General features: G+C 62.1%; 2 protein-coding genes across 2 annotated transcripts; both read right to left on the bottom strand.

Moving 5' to 3' along the window:
• Positions 1-1720: 1720 nt before the first annotated feature.
• On the bottom strand, positions 1721-9281 carry ANKRD23 (ankyrin repeat domain 23). Its single transcript, XM_050937554.1, has 9 exons — positions 9230-9281; positions 6860-7015; positions 6037-6171; positions 5640-5747; positions 3846-3944; positions 3506-3604; positions 2830-2928; positions 2488-2586; positions 1721-2045 (listed from the first exon to the last, which is right to left on the bottom strand). The coding sequence occupies exons 1-9, from the start codon at positions 9254-9256 to the stop codon at positions 1944-1946; spliced, it is 924 nt and encodes a 307-aa protein (XP_050793511.1). The 5' UTR covers positions 9257-9281; the 3' UTR covers positions 1721-1943.
• Positions 9282-9761: 480 nt separating this feature from the next.
• ANKRD39 (ankyrin repeat domain 39) lies at positions 9762-15978 on the bottom strand. Its single transcript, XM_050937598.1, has 4 exons — positions 15734-15978; positions 15435-15541; positions 12029-12232; positions 9762-11584 (listed from the first exon to the last, which is right to left on the bottom strand). Exons 1-4 carry the CDS (start codon positions 15825-15827, stop codon positions 11441-11443), a joined length of 549 nt encoding a protein of 182 aa, XP_050793555.1. The 5' UTR covers positions 15828-15978; the 3' UTR covers positions 9762-11440.
• Between the last annotated feature and the right edge of the window lie 711 nt (positions 15979-16689).

The following is a 16689-nucleotide window of genomic DNA, read 5'->3' as shown; positions in this document are numbered from 1 at the left end:
GCTGCAGCTAGGGCAGATCCCCTGCTGTACCTGCTGCTGCCTTGTCACTTGTACCTGCTCTGGCCTGTGCCCATCCCAGCAGTACTGGGGCACAGGTGGGGCCGCTCCAGGCAGTGACTGGCACAGGAAGCTGTAGTCTAAGGCAGGAGCCAGGGCAGGGGTTCAGGGAGCGTCTCCTCTAACCTCACCCCCCAGCCCTGGATACAGGGTTCCTTACCCTCCCAGCAGGGAACTAGAGCCTCTACCTGCTGGGGGCCCTGCTAAGGGCACTAGTGCCAGGCTGGGGGTGGGGGGGAGGCACGCAGGCCCTGCACCAAGCCCACGCTGCTGTCTACGCTACACCAGTGTTGCAGGCACCTTCCTAGGCTGGATGCCCCTGAGTGTGAGTCCAGCTCCATTCGCACCCAGGTACCAGTTCTGGTGGGGGGAGACGTGCTGCCCGTGCCAGCATGTGTAAGAGGGGGCACAGGGGCTATGCTCTAGCCACAGCAGCTTCCTCGTGGTCTCAGCCTGACCTGCAGCGCTGAGGGGGCAGGCTGTGGCTCCGAGAGCTGCCCAACAGGCTGGGCATGAACCTGGGGTTCCCAGAAGCTGGCTCCATTCATTGTTAGCCCCATTTTACACATAGGGAAACTGAGGCAGGCGCCAGGACTCACCCAAGGCCAGCAGCAGAGAAGCAGGACCATCTCCCGCTCAGCCTAGACACTTTCCTCCTAGGGCTTGGGGAAGAGCCAGGACCATGCTGGGCAGGCTGGGGTCAGGGCAGACTCGGTGTGCTGCTGGTGGGTGCTGACTGGCTCCAGGCTAACTGGCTGGACGGTCTCATGTTCATTGGGCTCCAGCCTCCATATCCCCACACAGGTGTCAACCAGCTCAGCTCCTCCTGGGCCAGCAGCGCTCCCGGTGGAACAAAGGAGGCCATGCCTGTCCTGTGCCAGGCTGTGAGGGGGCACCTCTCCCCCCCCACCCAGCTGTTAGCCATGTCCTACCCTGCTGCTGTTAGCTGTTGTGTGGGGCCTGAGCCCAGGGGACACGCGTGGCGGGGGGCACGCACAGCCAGGCTGCTGGGGGTAAGGGTAAGGCAGGGGCTTCCCTCACAGCTACAGGAGGCTGGGTGCAGCTGCCTCTTTGGCCATGGGCAGAGGTGAGGGGCTGGGGGGAGCAACAGCAGGAGCTCCTCAGACACCAGGCCCTGCCACCCAGAGGGCTGGGGGGCAGGCCAGGCCTGCACACCCTTAGGGGGCAGCCATGGCCAGAAGTTGGCTCAGGGCACAGACTGACCATGAGACAGCCAAGGCCAGACCACGCAAGCTGCCTGCCTCCATCAGCCAGGAAGCTGTGCTGGTCTGGGCCCAGCCCTGCTGCCCCACCTCACTGCACCATGTTCTACCCCCAGGGCTGGCTCAGCCTGTTCCTGAACTCAGGGGATCACCCTGGGGTGCAGCAGGTGCCTGCCCCTAGGGGGGAGCAGTGTTCCCTCCAGCACCACCTTGGGAAGGCCACAGGGCTCACCTCCCCAGAAGGGGAAGGGGGCCTGCTCAGACCCTGGAGCAGTTCCTCTCCTTGTGGTGTGGGCCATGGGGAGATGGTGCCTCGTGATTGGAGTGGGGCTGGGTGAAATAGTAGGACTCCTGGGTTCATCTCCAGCTCTCCCACTAACTGGCTGTGTGGCCATGGGCAAGTCTTAGCCTCTCCATGCCTCAGTTTCCCCCAGGGCCCCAGGGAAAGAGACACATCCCCATACAACCAGGAATAGGAGTGTCAGGGTCAAACCTCACCACCCCCACCCCCCGCAGGCCTCCCAAAAGGACAGGTGGCCCAATCTACTGGTCAGGTATGAAAGCCTGTAGGGATGAGCACAGCCTGCAGAGGGCACTAGGGTGGCATCCAGACCCCCCAGTGGTCACTGTTTGGGGAGGGGATTGAATGCTGGTCCTGCTGCATCAGTGTGGCCGAGGGGGGCGCTGCCGGTCGGCACACGCCTGCAAGGTGTGCCGGATGCCCCTCTGCCAATCCTTCACCAGGTCCACGGGTCGCAAGGCCTCCTGCAGGGAGCAGACATTGTTAGGCTGCCACTGCTCCGGCCAGGCCGGCCGCCACGGAACCAACGCCCACTCTACACAAGCAGTCCAGGGAGGGGGCAGGGCAGGACTGTGCAGAGAGCTGGGGGCAGCATGTGGGGAGCTCTCCCCAGGGGCTCCTGCAATCAGCCAAGACTGCAGTAGGGGCAGGAACAACTGGGCTGAGGGGCTTGAGCAGGGCTCACAACACTCGTCCCATATCTGAGCATGAGCTCCTGGCCACGGTCCCAGAGCTGGGAAAGATCCCAGGAGTCCAGGCCCCAGCCATCCGTGCTGCAACTGACTAGCCCCCACTCCCCTCCCAGAGCTGGGATAGAACCCAGGAGACCAAGCCCCTGAAGTTGGATGTCTTCTACCGCCCCTGCCCTCCTGAGCTGCCCCTGGGGGAGTCCCACATGGTGCTCACCTGGTTCCGGACATTGAGGTTGGGACCATACATCAGCAGGGTCTTCACAGCCTTGAAGCGGCCCAGTCGGATGGCGTCGTGAATGGGCGTGTCCCCCTCCTGCCAGCCAAAGGCACAGGCAGCTCATAGGACAAGGGCCCATGCCTGGCACTGCCCCCTCCCCTGCTGATGGACAGCCCTGCTGCAATGCAGCTGGCTCTGGGGACCCATGCAGCACCCAGCTGGCCAGCGCAGGGTACAAGCCCACCCCCCGTTCCCTGGAGCATCAGCCAGGGCCCCCGCCCATGGCTCCGGACAGCGCCTCCATGGAGCAAGGGTAGGGCCTCAGGCCCCAGGCGCTACCTTGTCCTGTGCGTCAATCTCAGCCCCACAGGCGATCAGGTGCTCAGCGCAGTCACAGTGCCCCGTCCGGACGGCCACGTGCAGCGCCGTGCTCCTCAGCTGCCAGGGAACAAGGGCCCGTTATCATGGCAGCACCCCTGGAAATGGCCTCGCTGGGAGGTAGTCTCCCCCCATGGGATGCTCACTCCTCCACCACAGCCCTCAATGCCCAGCTGCCAACACTACACCCTCCCTGGGGTCCCCAGCTGCCCACGGCATGTTTGGGCAGGGAGCTCGGACCAGGCCCCAACCAGCGCCAGGAGCGAGGGGCCCAAGCAACAGATCTCAGGCCTGGGGCAGGGCAGGAGCCCCTCTCCCTGCTGATCCAGCTCACCTCTACAGCACACCCCAGTTTAGGACAGGAAGTGACGGGAAATAGAGGTGTGTGGATGAAGTGATGTAGGGAAGGTGGCTAGGCGCAGGATGAGATCCAAGGCTGGCATCAAAACGGGACCCAGAGAGCAGGGAAGGAGCCTGCCCCATTGGTGGGTGAGGGGCAGAGCCCCAGGGAAACCCAACCCCCAGCAGAGTACCCAGAGGGACCCCTCAGCCACACAGCCCAGGGAGCAGGAGCTCTCCTAGTCATGGCAGAGGCCCCGGTGCTGCCCCCACTCGGCTGCCAGCTCCAGCCGCTCACCTTGTCCCGCGTGGAGATCTTGGCTCCTCTGTCCAGCAGGAGTTGGAGAACATCCAGGTGCCCCCCGCGGCAGGCCCAGAGCACAGGCGTGGCCTCCAGCTGGGCAGAGCGAAGGCAGAGTCAGGCGCCAAGCTCCTGTAGACCACAGCACGGGGCTGCTCGGGGACACAGACTCTGGGCCCCAGGTCACCGCGCCCAGGAGGGTTTCTAGGTTTGCCAGATCTGGGAATGACTCTCAGAGCAGGACCCAGGGGGCTCTGACTGCACTGCATGCCCTGGCCATGGGAACCGGCAGGGGGAGGGGGACGGGTCAGTGGGCACCAGATGCTCGCTCACTAACCATATCCCTGGGCTCCAGCTTGGCTCCAGCTGCCAGCAGCTTGTCCACGATCTCTGCATGGCCCCGGAGGCAGGCCCAGTGCAGCGCAGTGCACCTGAACTGCAGCAGAGACCCAGGTTACGTGATAACAGACAACCCCACGCCCCCGCTCTCAGTGCTAGATCCCTCCTGCTCCCCCCTCTGCTAGTCCCCCCCTCCCCGCTCTCCAGGTGCTAGATCCACCCCCCCCACACACACGCACACACACACACGCACACACTCCAGGCGCTGATTCCCTCTCCCAAAGCGGGGAGGGCCAGACTCTGGTGGCACCGAGCTCTCGCTGTCTCAGGCGTGTGACTGGCCAGGTCTGGCTCACACCCCAGGTCTCACTAGGGGCCTGTTTCCCTCAGGTCAGATGCAGGGGCTTAGGGGGCTTGTCACCTTCCTCTGCAGCGTGGGGGGTGGATCCCTTGCCAGGTTGTCTGGGTGTGTCTCACTTCATCATCCCTGCCACTGTGGGGCACCAGGCACCTCAGTTCTGGGGCACATGCCAACCCAGGCTCCTGAGGGCTGCGGTCTTTGGTTGGTGGGTGTGTGGGTGCTGGTGGCCTGGGATATACAGAGGGTCAGAGTGGGTGAGCTGGTCCCATCTGCCCTTAAGCTCTATGACCCCCTCCAGAGGCCCTAGATCCCCCCTGTGATGAAGTGGGGGATTTTCTTATCTTTTCATGGTTTTCCAGTGGGTTGCATGCAGAGGGAGGGGGACTCAGTGCCCCTGGCTGTTACTGGTTTAACAAGGTGAGCGGAGAGGGAGTTTGTTGTTGCAGAGGACCAGAGAAGGAACTTGGGACCCCAGCCAATGGCCTGGAGGAGGGACACCCCAGCGACTGGTGACCTGACGCCCTACCCTCTCTGGAGACCCAGCTCAGGAGTCACAGCCAGTTCTGTCCAGTGGGAGGACAATGGGCTGCGAAGAGAGGACCCCATGACCTAACCAGCCGGTTCCAGCCAGAGTGAGGGGGTGGAGAGGAGACAGGCGACCCTGTTTATCTGGAAAGAAGACAGAGGTGGGGCCTGGGGTCGGTGATCTCAGATGCCCCGCTGGGAAGCATGGGGGCTCTGGGCTGGAGAGGGGGAGCAGGCAGAGCCCACCTGAATGCAGGGGAGACTGGGATGTGCTGTGCTGAGCTGAAGGAGGCCAAGCCTGAGGGTCAGAAAGTTTCCTGTGCTGTGTTAAGTCGCTCAATAAACCCTCCTGTTTTATGCTGGCTGAGAGTCACTCCCATCTAGACAGCAGGGTTGCATCAACCCCTTCAGCGGGGTGGAGGACCCGGGGGTCCAAAGTGAGTGGACTCCCTGCGAGGGCCCACGAGGAGAGACAGGTGTGCTAAGGCTCAGAGAGGTGTGGCTCCAGGAGGCAGAGGGGACTGACCCCAAGAGAGAGTGGAGCCCTGAGAAGGGCTGTTGCACTGAAAGGGGCACCCCTCACGGACAGCACAGGGCCACGAGTGGGCACGATCTGTGAGTCTGTGACACTCCCCCCTACACACACACACGCTCCAGGTGCTAGATCCCTGGTCCCTACCCACACCCTGTGGCAGGCTGTGCACACTCTGCCCAAGGTGCATTCTGCTGGGGGCACCCAGTCAAAGGACACAGCTGGGTCCCCCCGGCCACGGAGCATCAGCCTGAGCAGCGAACGTCCCAAGGCACCCGGAGCAGCTCAGCGGCAGGCTGGACTTGTGACAATAACCAACTTTGCTGAAAGCACGTCCTGGGTTAAAGCCCCAGACCCCCCCCACACACACACACCTGGTCGTGAACATCGGGGTCCCCACCGTCTGCCAGGTACTTGTCAATCATGGGAACCTGATTCTCCAGCACCGCCTGCAGGAACCGGGCAGTGTCCACAGGCTCGGCCTAGGGCAGACAGGGAGGGGTGAGTGCCTGGGCAGTGCCCTCCCCCGGGGTGCTGCCCAACTGGCTCAGAGCATCTTGTCAGCATCCTTCCCATTCCCGCCCCGAGGGCAGCCCCAGCCTGCATGTGGCCGGGGATGTGAACCCCCTGCGAGCCATGACCCAGACACCACTGATGGGGCCAGAGCAGGGGGTCCCTGGCTCCAGACTAGCCCAGCTGGCTGGGACCAAGTCACCTGAGCCCCCTGTGGCCAGCTCCCATCCCAGGCTGGGCAGCAGTGGCATCGCTCACCAGCACAGCCGGCTCGGGCTTGGGCTCCTTGGGGCGGACCCTCTTCCGGCTCCTCTTCTGCTTCCGCAGCCTCACAATCGCCTCCAGGTCTTGGAGACTCTCCAGCCGCACCCGGGAGTTGTTGAGTGTCTCAAGCTGGCCAGGGGGAGGGCAGAAAGCAGGTCAGGGCAGAGCCAGCAGTGCCTGGAGCCGGCACCAGCCGCCCAGAAGAGCGGACAGGAGTTTGGGCCATGCCTCACCCAGCTGCGTTTGTCCTGAGCACGGGACAGAAACTGGGGCACTCAGGGTCCCCCCCAGGGACATCTAGGTCCGTCTGAGCTCCTGGCACAGAGCCAGTTCAAGGGGGTCAGATTCTAGGACGAGGGGGGGACGGGGGAGAGCTAGAAACACCCAGACACCTGGTTCCACCAGCCTAGGGAGACCACTGCTGAATACTACAGTGCTGTCCGCTGAGCGAGAGCCCAGGGCTGGGACGGCAGGGACTGTGGGTTGGGAATGAGGGGCTCCAGCAGATATGGGGGTGAGGGAGGCCAGGGCTGGGGTAATAGAGGCTGCGGGTCAGGAGTGAGGGGCTCCAGCAGAGATGGGGGTGGGGGAGGACAGGGCTGGGGTAATAGGGGCTGTGGGTTGGGAGTGAGGGGCACCAAATGACATTCTGCCCTTCACAGAGCAGGACAAGCAAGCACAGAGTTAACAGAGCTAGAAAGGCTCTGCCAAGAGGAGCGACGCCAGGACTGGGGAAAGACCCTACGGATCCTATAGGATCCTGCCCCCTGGAGCCGGAGATGTGCCCCTCCCACTCTGCCAGGGGCCAGCCGCTCACCTTCTTCCTCCTATCTTCCTTCACCTTCTGCTTCTCCTCGCGGATGGCATCCTGGACCCCAGCCACACCATGCCGCCAGCCCTCGGGCTCCTGTGCTGCTCCCCTCGCCAGCACCTCGAAGGCCCGCACCTTCCCCTCATACCTGTCACCACTTACCTGGGGAGAAGAGGGGCAGGAAAGGTAGAGGGTGCAGCCAGGGCATGAAGTGTAGGAGATGGAGCATCCCCATGGGACATGGGGCCTTTCCCCTCTGGGGGGCACCGGCACCGATCCACCCCCAAGGCAGGGACTGGCTGGCTCATGGGGGCAGGGAATGGGACCTGGGATCTTTACCCCCTAGGGGCCCTGGCTCCCATCTGACCCCAAGGTGGGGACTGGCTGGCTCAGGGTGCAGGGACTGGGAGACAGGAGCGGTGTCTCCCATTCAGCCCTAGGGCGGGTGGGGAATGGGACATGGGGCCTTTCCCCTCTGGGGGGGCACCAGCTCCAGCCCCAGGGCTTGGACTGGCTGGGTCAGGGAATGGGACATAGGGCCTTTCCCCTCTAGGGGGTGCTGGCTCCTATCTGGCCCCAGGGCTTGGACTGGCTGACTCAAGGGGGTGGGAATGGGATGCGGGGCCTTTCCCCTCTGGGGGGCACTGGCTCTGATCCACCCCCAAGGCAGGGACTGGCTGGCTCATGGGGGCAGGGAATGGGACCTGGGACCTTTACCCCCTAGAGGCACTGGCTCCCATCTGACCCCAGGACAGGGACCGGCAGACTCAGGGGGGTGGGGAATGGGACACGGGACCTTTCCCCTCTGGGGGGCGCTGGCTCCCATCTGGCCCCAGGATGGAGACTGGCTGGCTAAGGAGGCACGGAACATAAATTAAAACCCATGGGGGTTTTGCGAGGCCAGGCCGTCTCTACAGCTGGGAAACAGGCACAGAGCAGAGGAGGGACCTGCCCGGGGTCATGGTGGGTCAGTGGCAGAGCTGGGCATTGGGAAGGAGGCTGGAAGTGCTCTGCTCAGCTCCCCATGAACGCTGTCACTCCTGGCTCTGCTGAGCGGGGGTGGGAACAGGACATTCCCAGATTGGGCCCTTGGCAGGCCTGGCCCTGGGCTGTGCATGGCTCTCCCCGGATCACTCTCTCCCTGGCTGGCTCGGCCTCCCCAGCCCAGGGGAAGGGGGGTGTCTAGTTCCTGCTCTGCCATCTCCTGTCACTGCTGCCCGGGCGCCCCGCTGGCTGCGGCTGGCATTCCAGCCGTGCCTTGCTGCCCTGTGGGGCCGTGCACCTGTCCTGGCCCTGGCCAGCGTCAGCCCCTATTTATACCCCCCCCCAAAGGGGCTGGTGGGTCCAGCGTGAAATAAACATCACGTGTGGCGGATGCTGCACAAGGGCAAACAAGTGCCAACAAGCCTGCAGGGCCAGGGGCTGCAGAGGACAGGGGCAGCAGGGGGCACCCAGCCCACCCTGGCGAGACCAGGGCAAACACCTACAAAGCAACAACTCAGTCCCACAGCAGCGGCCTGGGCCCAGCTAAGAGGGACCAGCCAAGGGGCCGCCCAGACAGACCCCGTGGCACCGAGCACCAGCCCTGGCACGTTAGCCACACCCCAGCCCCACATGAGTGGGGAGGCGCAAAGGGGATCCCACCAGACCCACCCTGTAGGGACACCTAGGGTGACCAGACAGCAAGTGTGAAAAATCAGGACAGAGGTTGAGGGGTAATAGGAGCCTATATAAGAAAAAGACCCAAAAATCAGGACTGTCCCTATAAAATTGGGACATCTGGTCACCCTAGGGACACCTGAGGAGAGCACAAGGGCAGGGTGTGTCCTGGAGGTGGGACAGCTCCCTTGCACAGTTCCCTGCATCCCCCCTCAGCTACATCTTCACAAACCCAGCCCCAGCGGTGGAAGGGGACCCCACCTGCCACCTCACTGCAATGCAGGATGACAGCCCAGGGGGCCCCCCCGCCGGGATCTGGCCCCAGCGAAGCGACAGCCCAGCGCCCTGGAGACCAGGTCCTGGCGCTCTCTGGGGGTGGGGGGGCTGGGCTGCTGGGAGCAAACATTTGCCCCATAACCAGCCCCCGCCGTCGGGCACCGGGTCAGCCCAGAGGCCCCCTCCCCCATCTAAGGAGAGTCCAGCGGGGACCGCCCTATACCCAGCCTCGGCCCGCTGCTCTCCCCGCAGCCAGGGCTTCTGCCCATGCAGCCACCTCTGGGGTGGAGCGCGGCAGCCGCGCTAGACAGGGCCGCTAGCGAGAGCCCGCGGGACTCAAGGACTCCGCAGCATCCCCCCCGGACTCCGTCCCGCTGCCCCGCACAGGGGGGGTGCCCCGGGCGCTGCGCTCCGCCGCAAGCCAGGGCAGCCCCAGCTCACCAGCTGCTGCACGCTGATCAGCTCCATGGTCCGCCCGCGACAGGCCGGCCCCACCTCGCTGCTTTTATCCCAGCGGCGGGTCCGCCCCCACCCCATTGACCCGCCCGGCTCCGCCCCGGGCTCCCCCTGAGCGGCCACCAGCGGGACACGGGCAGCGCCGGCCCGGGCCAACCGGCCCCAGCGCGCAGGGGTCGGTGCGGGTCCCACAGGGCCCTGCCACGGGGTGCCCCGACCGGGCAACCCTCCCCAGAGAGCCTCACGAACAGCCTCGGGCCCTCCTAGCGTCAGAGCCGGCAGCCGGCAGCCACTAGCCCACACCCCAGCGGGGACACTGAGGCACAGGCCTGGCCGGGGCAAGACTAGAACTCGGCTCCCCTGCCGGGCTAGTCTGACAGGTAACCCCCGGCCACGCTGCCCCTCGGCCTCAGCCCCAGGCACTGCACAGACACAGAACAGAGCCGGTCCCTGCCCCACACCGCTCCCCTCTCTGGGTAGGGGAGTCAGGGCGAGTTTGTACAAAAAAGGGACGGTGCAGTTTGTGAGGGATTTATTATGAATTGATGCCCTGCCAGCATGTCCCCCGCCCCCCAGAAACGGCACCTCCCAAGGACACTATATACTGCAGGGAGTGGGGTTGGGGTTCAGCAGGGGGCGCTGTGCTGCAGGGAGCAGGGCAGGTGCTCAGCAGGGGGCACTGTGCTGCAGGGAGCAGGGCAGGTGCTCAGCAAGGGGCACTCTCCTCTGTAGATCGTTGCTGGCACTAGGGGGTGCTGTGCTATGGGGATCAGATCAGGCGCTCAGCAGGGGGCACTCTCCCCCATAGGTCAGTACTGGCCCCGCTGCCTGTGATGCTGCTGGCCATCGCTGAGGCCCAGCAGCCATGTTCCAGCCCCTGTGCCTCCCCATGCAGCTTCCACTGATCCCAGTTTGGGGGGGGCTCTGCTGGACCTCTCTGGGAGAGAGGACAGGGCAGCCCCCCCCCCAATCTCTGCAGGCCTATAGTGGGGGGGGTCCCTTTAGCATGCAGAGGGGCATAGAAGAAGCCACCCCATCCCCCACCAGATCACTGTGCAATAGATGTGGAGGGGTCTGGGCTCCCCTCCAATCCAGCTGTGGGTGAGTGGGGAGGGTATGTTTGCAGGATCCCACTCCCACCCTGCTTCCTGCCAGAAACAGGCCCACAGGGCTTGCGGGCAGAGGTGTGTTGGGGAGGCTGGGCAGAACAGCAAGTGGATAGAGAAGGGGGCAACACAGGGCTGGGGTGGGCACTAACCCCTCTTCCCCAGCAAAGGGCAGACATGCCCTGCCAGACCCCAGAGACCAGCCCCTAGCAGCTGGGACCACCAGCCCACAGACAGGGCACAGGACTAGGCAGGGAAGAGTTAATGGTGCTGACGCCCGACATCCTGTCACCAGGTCCTTGGGGGCTCCAGTTCCCCAGCTCAGTGCCAAGGACTGAAATAGGCCTGAGACGGGGGACATCCTATCCCAACCCCCCTTCTTCCCCCAGCTCAGGTTTATAGAGAGGAGCCCCTGGCAGCCCTCGACAGGCCAGAAATCCCAGCAGGGGACACCGTGCTGCCCTCTGCTCTGGGCACACAGCAGGCCACAGGCCTTCACCCTAGTCAGACTCCTCCTTCCAGGGGTTGGGAGCCTGCAGCCCCTGCCGTGTGGGGTCCATGGTACTGAGCACACGCCAGTTGCATGTAGCTAGTGCCTCTGCCTTCCCAGCGGAGCCCAATAGCCCTGGGCAATGTCCACAACCAACATGGCTGCTTCAGCTTCCTGCCAGATGTGTGGTCCTGGGCAGTGGTGCCTGGCCCATGCAGAGGGCTGGACACAGACCCCTCCCTGCCCCCCAGAGTCCCACCCAGCCACCAGCCACTGCAGCTGCCCAGGAACCCTGCTGTCCTGCAGTGTCGCTGGAGTCCCCTTGACCTCAGACCCTGGGCGGGCTCCCCCCAGCCAGTGACACCAGAACAGGGTTTATAGTGGCACCTTCCTTTTCCCTGCCCAAATCTGCCCGTTCCCCATTCCTGCTGCTGCAGCAGGCTCCCCAGAGCAGCTACCTAGTGGGGCGCATGCCCAGATCACCCCAGGGCTGCACGCTCAGAGCCCAGGATGCTGCAATCCCACGGCAGGCCAAGAGGGGGAGACAAAAGCCAGCTCACCCTCGTGCAGGGTGACACCCCCTCCCCCCCCACGCTGCCCTCAGGTCTCCAGGAGGTCCCGCAAGGTGCCGCTGCTGGGGACCAGGTCACATGCTCTCCTGGCCCTCCTGTCCCGGATGCCCTTCAATACCGGACTGTGCTGCATCAAGAGCTCACAGAGCTCACGGTGGCCTCCCTCGGCGGCCTGTGAAAGGAGAGCAGGATTGAGGGCAGGGGGCACGCTCCCGTGGGGCAGGGGGCAGGGTACGGCACAGACCCTAGGGGAGTATTCGCTAGACCAGGATGCCCAGGGAGGAAGGAGACGTCTCCTGTCAGCAAAGGGGAGAGAACCAGAGCCCAGCGGGGTACAGGACAGGGCACTGACTCTGCAACCCCCTCGCCCATAGCCTCCAGTCGAACCACCTCGGCCCAGGGAACAGACCTGCAGCCCGCTGCTCCGCAAACAGGAGCTAGAGCAGGACTTTCCCAGCTGCAGGCACAGGGTGGCATTGTCTGCTCCAGCCAGCAGAGGACGAGCGACACCTGCTGGGACAGGTCTGCCTGCAGGGGGCGGTGGTGTGCACCGAGATCCCTGTGGGCAACAGGGAAGCACAAGGGGACAGTGGAAGGAGGAGCCCCAGCCCCGCACCTTATGCAAACTTGTCATGCCATCGTCATCTGCAATGCCGGGGTCAGCTCCATGGGCCAGCAGCAGCCTGGCCACGTCCACATGGCCGCAGTAGCTGGCTCGGTGCAGGGCGGTGGCCCCGCCATGGGTCTGGGCGTTGCACCGGGCCCCACTCTGCAGCAGGAACTGGCAGACGGCGCCGTGCCCGTTGCGGCTGGCGTAGTGCTTTGAAACACAGGGAAGAGGGTGCCTCAGGAACCACCTCCGTACACAGGTCCTTCCGCCTCCCACACCTCAAAGCCCACTGCACACCTGGCCCAAGGACACTGAAATGCAGCTGGCTCTGGGGAGGGACACAGCCCAGCTCACAAAACAAGTTTCTAGGTGATCTAGCTGTTTGAGAACCTCCATTTAATCCCCCATCCAAGCCATGGCATTTTAGCACCATGCAGGGCACTGGCACACAGCACTGTGGCCTTGGGTAGGTAACATTTGCCCGCTCTCCCCCAGGGGAACAGCATCCTCTAGGGAATCCGACCAGCCCTCCACCACGAGAACTCCCAGCCAAGCCCTCAGCCAGCTCATTAAATCCCAGGCCTTGTCTACATGCAGACATCACAACGGGGAGAGCAGATTTAGCTCAGTGGGTGTGAGCCGTGGCCTGCGTGGGCCCAGACCCGGGGGTTCTGCTTGGACCTGCGCTCAGGCAGGTGGACACAGATTTAAGAGCATCCACACACAGACACGTGCCAGGTCAGCTGCCTGGAGTCAATCCCCCCTCCAGCTGAGCTGGCATAGGTGGGTGGGGGCCAGGCAATGAGATCACAAGGCTGGATCCCGTCCCACTCTCCCCTTCGAACCCAGCCAGCTGGCACCAAGGGCACCTGCTGCCTGGAACCCTCCTCCCCCAAATGCCCGGTGCCCTCATGCCCCTTCTCTTGCACCTGGGTGAGTCTGAGTGACAGGGCGGTTATGGGGCCGGAGCTTTCCACGTGAGTCCAGCCCTGGCCCCACTGGTGCTCACCCCGGACCCCCTCCCACCATGGTCTCACTCTGTCCCAGGCCAACACATTGACCTTGGGGCCGCTCCGCTGAGGCTGCGGGCTCGGGGCTGGTCAGGACCCTCCGGAGAGCAGCTCCTACCATGGGAGCATAGATTCATAGACTCTAGGACTGGAAGGGACCTCGAGAGGTCATTGAGTCCAGTCCCCTGCCCTCATGGCAGGACCAAATACTGTCTAGACCATCCCTAATAGACATTTATCTAACCTACTCTTAAATATCTCCAGAGATGGAGACTCCACAATCTCCCTAGGCAGTTTATTCCAGTGTTTAACCACCCTGACAGGAACTTTTTCCTAATGTCCAACCTAAACCTCCCTTGCTGCAGTTTAAGCCCATTGCTTCTTGTGCTATCCTTAGAGGCTAAGGTGAACAAGTTTTCTCCCTCCTCCTTATGACAACCTTTTAGATACCTGAAAACTGCTATCATGTCCCCTCAGTCTTCTCTTTTCCAAACTAAAGAAACCCAGTTCTTTCAGCCTTCCTTCATAGGTCATGTTCTCTGGACCTTTAATTATTCTTGTTGCTCTTCTCTGGACCCTCTCCAATTTCTCCACATCTTTCTTGAAATGTGGTGCCCAGAACTGGACACAATACTCCAGCTGAGGCCTGACCACAGCAGAGTAGAGCGGAAGAATGACTTCTTGTGTCTTGCTCACAACAGACCTGTTAATGCATCCCAGAATCACGTTTGCTTTTTTTGCAACAGTATCACACTGTTGACTCACATTTAGCTTGTGGTCCACTATAGCCCCTAGATTTCTTTCTGTCGTACTCCTTCCTAAACAGTCTCTTCCCATCCTGTATGTGTGAAACTGATTGTTCCTTCCTAAGTGGAGCACTTTGCATTTGTCTGTGTTAAACTTCATCCTGTTTACCTCAGATCGTTTCTCCAATTTGTCCAGATCATTTTGAATTATGACCCTGCCCTCCAAAGCAGTTGCAATCCCTCCCAGTTTGGTATCATCTGCAAACTTAATAAGCGTACTTTCTATGCCAATATCTAAGTCGTTGATGAAGATATTGAACAGAGCTGGTCCCAAAACAGACCCCTGCGGAACCCCACTTGTTATACCTTTCCAGCAGGATTGGGAACCATTAATAACTACTCTCTGAGTACGGTTATCCAGCCAGTTATGCACCCACCTTGTAGTAGCCTCATCTAAGTTGTATTTGCCTAGTTTATCAATGAGAATATCATGCGAGACCGTATCAAATGCCTTACTAAAGTCTAGGTGGACCACATCCACCACTTCTCCCTTATCTCCAAGACTCACTATCCTATCAAATAAATATATCAGATTAGTTTGACATGATTTGTTCTTTACAAATCCATGCTGGCTATTCCCTATCTCCTTACCACCTTCCAAGTGTTTGCAGATTATTTCCTTAATTACTTAATTCCCTGGCATGGAAGTTAAACTAACGGGTCTGTAGTTTCCTGGGTTGTTTTTATTTCCCTTTTTATAGATGGGCACTATATTTGCCCTTTTCCAGTCTTCTGGAATCTCTCCCGTCTCCCATGATGTTCCAAAGATAATAGCTAGAGGCTCAGGCACCTCCTCTGTTAGCTCCTTGAGTATTCTAGGATGCATTTCATCAGGCCCTGGTGACTTGCAGGCATCTAACTTTTCTAAGTGATTTTTAACTTGTTCTTTTTTTATTTTCTCTTCTAAACTTACCCCCTTCCCATTAGCATTCACTACGTTAGCCATTCCTACAGAGTTCTCGGTGAAGACTGAAACAAAGAAGTCTGTAGGCATCTCTGCCATTTCCAAGTTTCCTGTTACTGTTTCTCTCTCCTCACTGAGCAGTGGGCCTACCCTGTCTTTGGTCTTCCTCGTGCTTCTAAGGTATTGATAAAGAGTCATCTTATTTCCCTTTACTCCCCTAGCTAGTTTGAGCTCATTTTGTGTCTTTAAAAGCAGCAGAGAGTCCTGTGGCACCTTATAGACTAACAGACGTATTGGAGCATGAGCTTTCGTGGGTGAATACCCACTTCGTCAGACGCACGTGCCTTTGCCTTTCTAATCTTGCCCCTGCATTCCCGTGCTGTTTGCCTATATTCATCCTTTGTAAGTCGTCCTAGTTTCCATTTTTTATATGACTTCTTTGTATTTTTTAGATCATGCAAGATCTCGTGGTTAAGCCAAGGTGGTCTTTTGCCACATTTTCTATCTTTCCTATGGTCTGCTCACTGGGAGCTGAGACCCAGCACACTTGGGTCACTGTTACCCTGCAGCATGTGCCCCAGGGAGTCCCCAGCCCAGGGCACAGCTCCCCCGCGGGGGGAGGGCACTCAGCTGTGCCCCCTGGAGGCCAGCCGAGGCACGACCAGTCCCCAGGCCCAGGCCCAGGCACTCACCAGGGCAGTATAGCCGGCCAGGTCGGGCTTGCTGGGATCCACTCGCTTCTCCACCAGCAGCTTCCGGACCCGCCCCAGGTCCCCGTCCAGGGCAGCCGACCAGACCCCTAGAGAGAGGCGAGAGCTGAGGCCCGGCGCGGGGGAGGCGGGCAGCTTCCCCCAGCCCCCGCCAGCCATTTGGAGCCGCTACCCCACCCCCGCCAGCCGGGCTGCAGCGCCCCCCCCGGGCGATCTCCCGCTGCTGGCTCCAGGGCCCGCAGGGACAGCCCCGCTGCCAGGGCAGGCCCGGTCCCCGGTACCTCTCTCGAAGTCCATCTCCGCCGCGGTCTGGTGCACGCCGGGCACGGCCGGCCCGTGGGAGCAGCAGGAGCCGGGGGGGCCGGAGGAGGCCATGCGGGCCCGATCCCCGGCGGGGGGGACAGTCTCAGCCCCGCGCCGGCCAACGGCGCCATGGGCTCGCCCCGTTTTCAGTTCCCCGGTTCCGGCTCCGGCTGGCGCGGACCGACCCGCGTTTGACCAGCCCCGGGCTCCCGCTGGGAGTCGAGACCCCGCCCCCCGCCTGTTCCCCGGGCGCGCTGGCAGCGCGGAGCCGCCAGGGGGCGCCCGAAGCGCAGGGTCCGGGGGGCCGCAGCCAGGCCGGGCTCCTCCCACGTGCGCCCCGGAGGGCAGGGATCGGCTCCCCTTGGCCGGGCCTGGGTGTCCTGGTCTCTGTGCCCGGGTGGCAGCCAGCGGTGCCAGGCCCCGGGCGCCTTCGCCCGGGCTGAGCCCAGCCGGATGCGCTGCACCAAGGGGCGTTCAGGCCTCGCCTGCGGCTGGGCAGCTCCACGCCAGGCACAGGGGCGTGATCTGGGCAGGGCAGCGCCCGCAGGATGTGGGCACAGGGCAGTGCAGGGAAGGGTGACGTCCAGAGATGTGTCCCAGGATGCAAACAGCCATCCTGGAGCCAGGCTGGGAGTCTGAGACCTCCAGCACCGCCACGGCTATCAGCCCCAGGGTTCCTGCTGGGATGTGGGGGTCGTGCCCTGCACATCCTGTCCCCGCGGCCACTCTTCCAGTAGAGCGGCCACAGGGACATGCGGGACAATCCCAAGCACGTTGCTGTGGGCACTGAGCACCTGGCAGCTTTCCGGGTCAGCGACCTCCAAAAGGGGCCAGTGCTGGGAGAGCCTGGCAGGTGGCAGCCGATCTTCCCGCTGGCTATGAGGGGCACCCAGGAAACACGGTAACTCAGTAACCCAGGCAGGGGCTTTGATCG

This window comes from Gopherus flavomarginatus, chromosome 2, assembly GCF_025201925.1.
Source record: "Gopherus flavomarginatus isolate rGopFla2 chromosome 2, rGopFla2.mat.asm, whole genome shotgun sequence".
In the NCBI taxonomy this organism is placed as follows: domain Eukaryota; kingdom Metazoa; phylum Chordata; order Testudines; family Testudinidae; genus Gopherus; species Gopherus flavomarginatus.
Note: the sequence above shows the minus strand (reverse complement) of the source record. Positions and strands in the feature narration are given on the sequence as shown.

Bases quoted from the DNA above. Each gene is read 5' to 3' on its own strand.
- ANKRD23 (XM_050937554.1), bottom strand. From the start codon at position 9,256: ATGGAGCTGATCAGCGTGCAGCAGCTG. The intron at 6,172-6,859 runs GTGAGCGGCTGG...CCCCCTGGCCAG, and splicing joins AGGAAGATAGGAGGAAGAAG to CTTGAGACACTCAACAACTC. The intron at 2,587-2,829 runs GTAGCGCCTGGG...TTTGGCTGGCAG, and splicing joins AGATTGACGCACAGGACAAG to GAGGGGGACACGCCCATTCA.
- ANKRD39 (XM_050937598.1), bottom strand. From the start codon at position 15,827: ATGGCCTCCTCCGGCCCCCCCGGCTCCTGCTGCTCCCACGGGCCGGCC. The intron at 12,233-15,434 runs GTGAGTGCCTGG...TGTGTTTCAAAG, and splicing joins TGGCCGGCTATACTGCCCTG to CACTACGCCAGCCGCAACGG. The intron at 11,585-12,028 runs GTGCGGGGCTGG...CTCCTTTCACAG, and splicing joins GCATGACAAGTTTGCATAAG to GCCGCCGAGGGAGGCCACCG.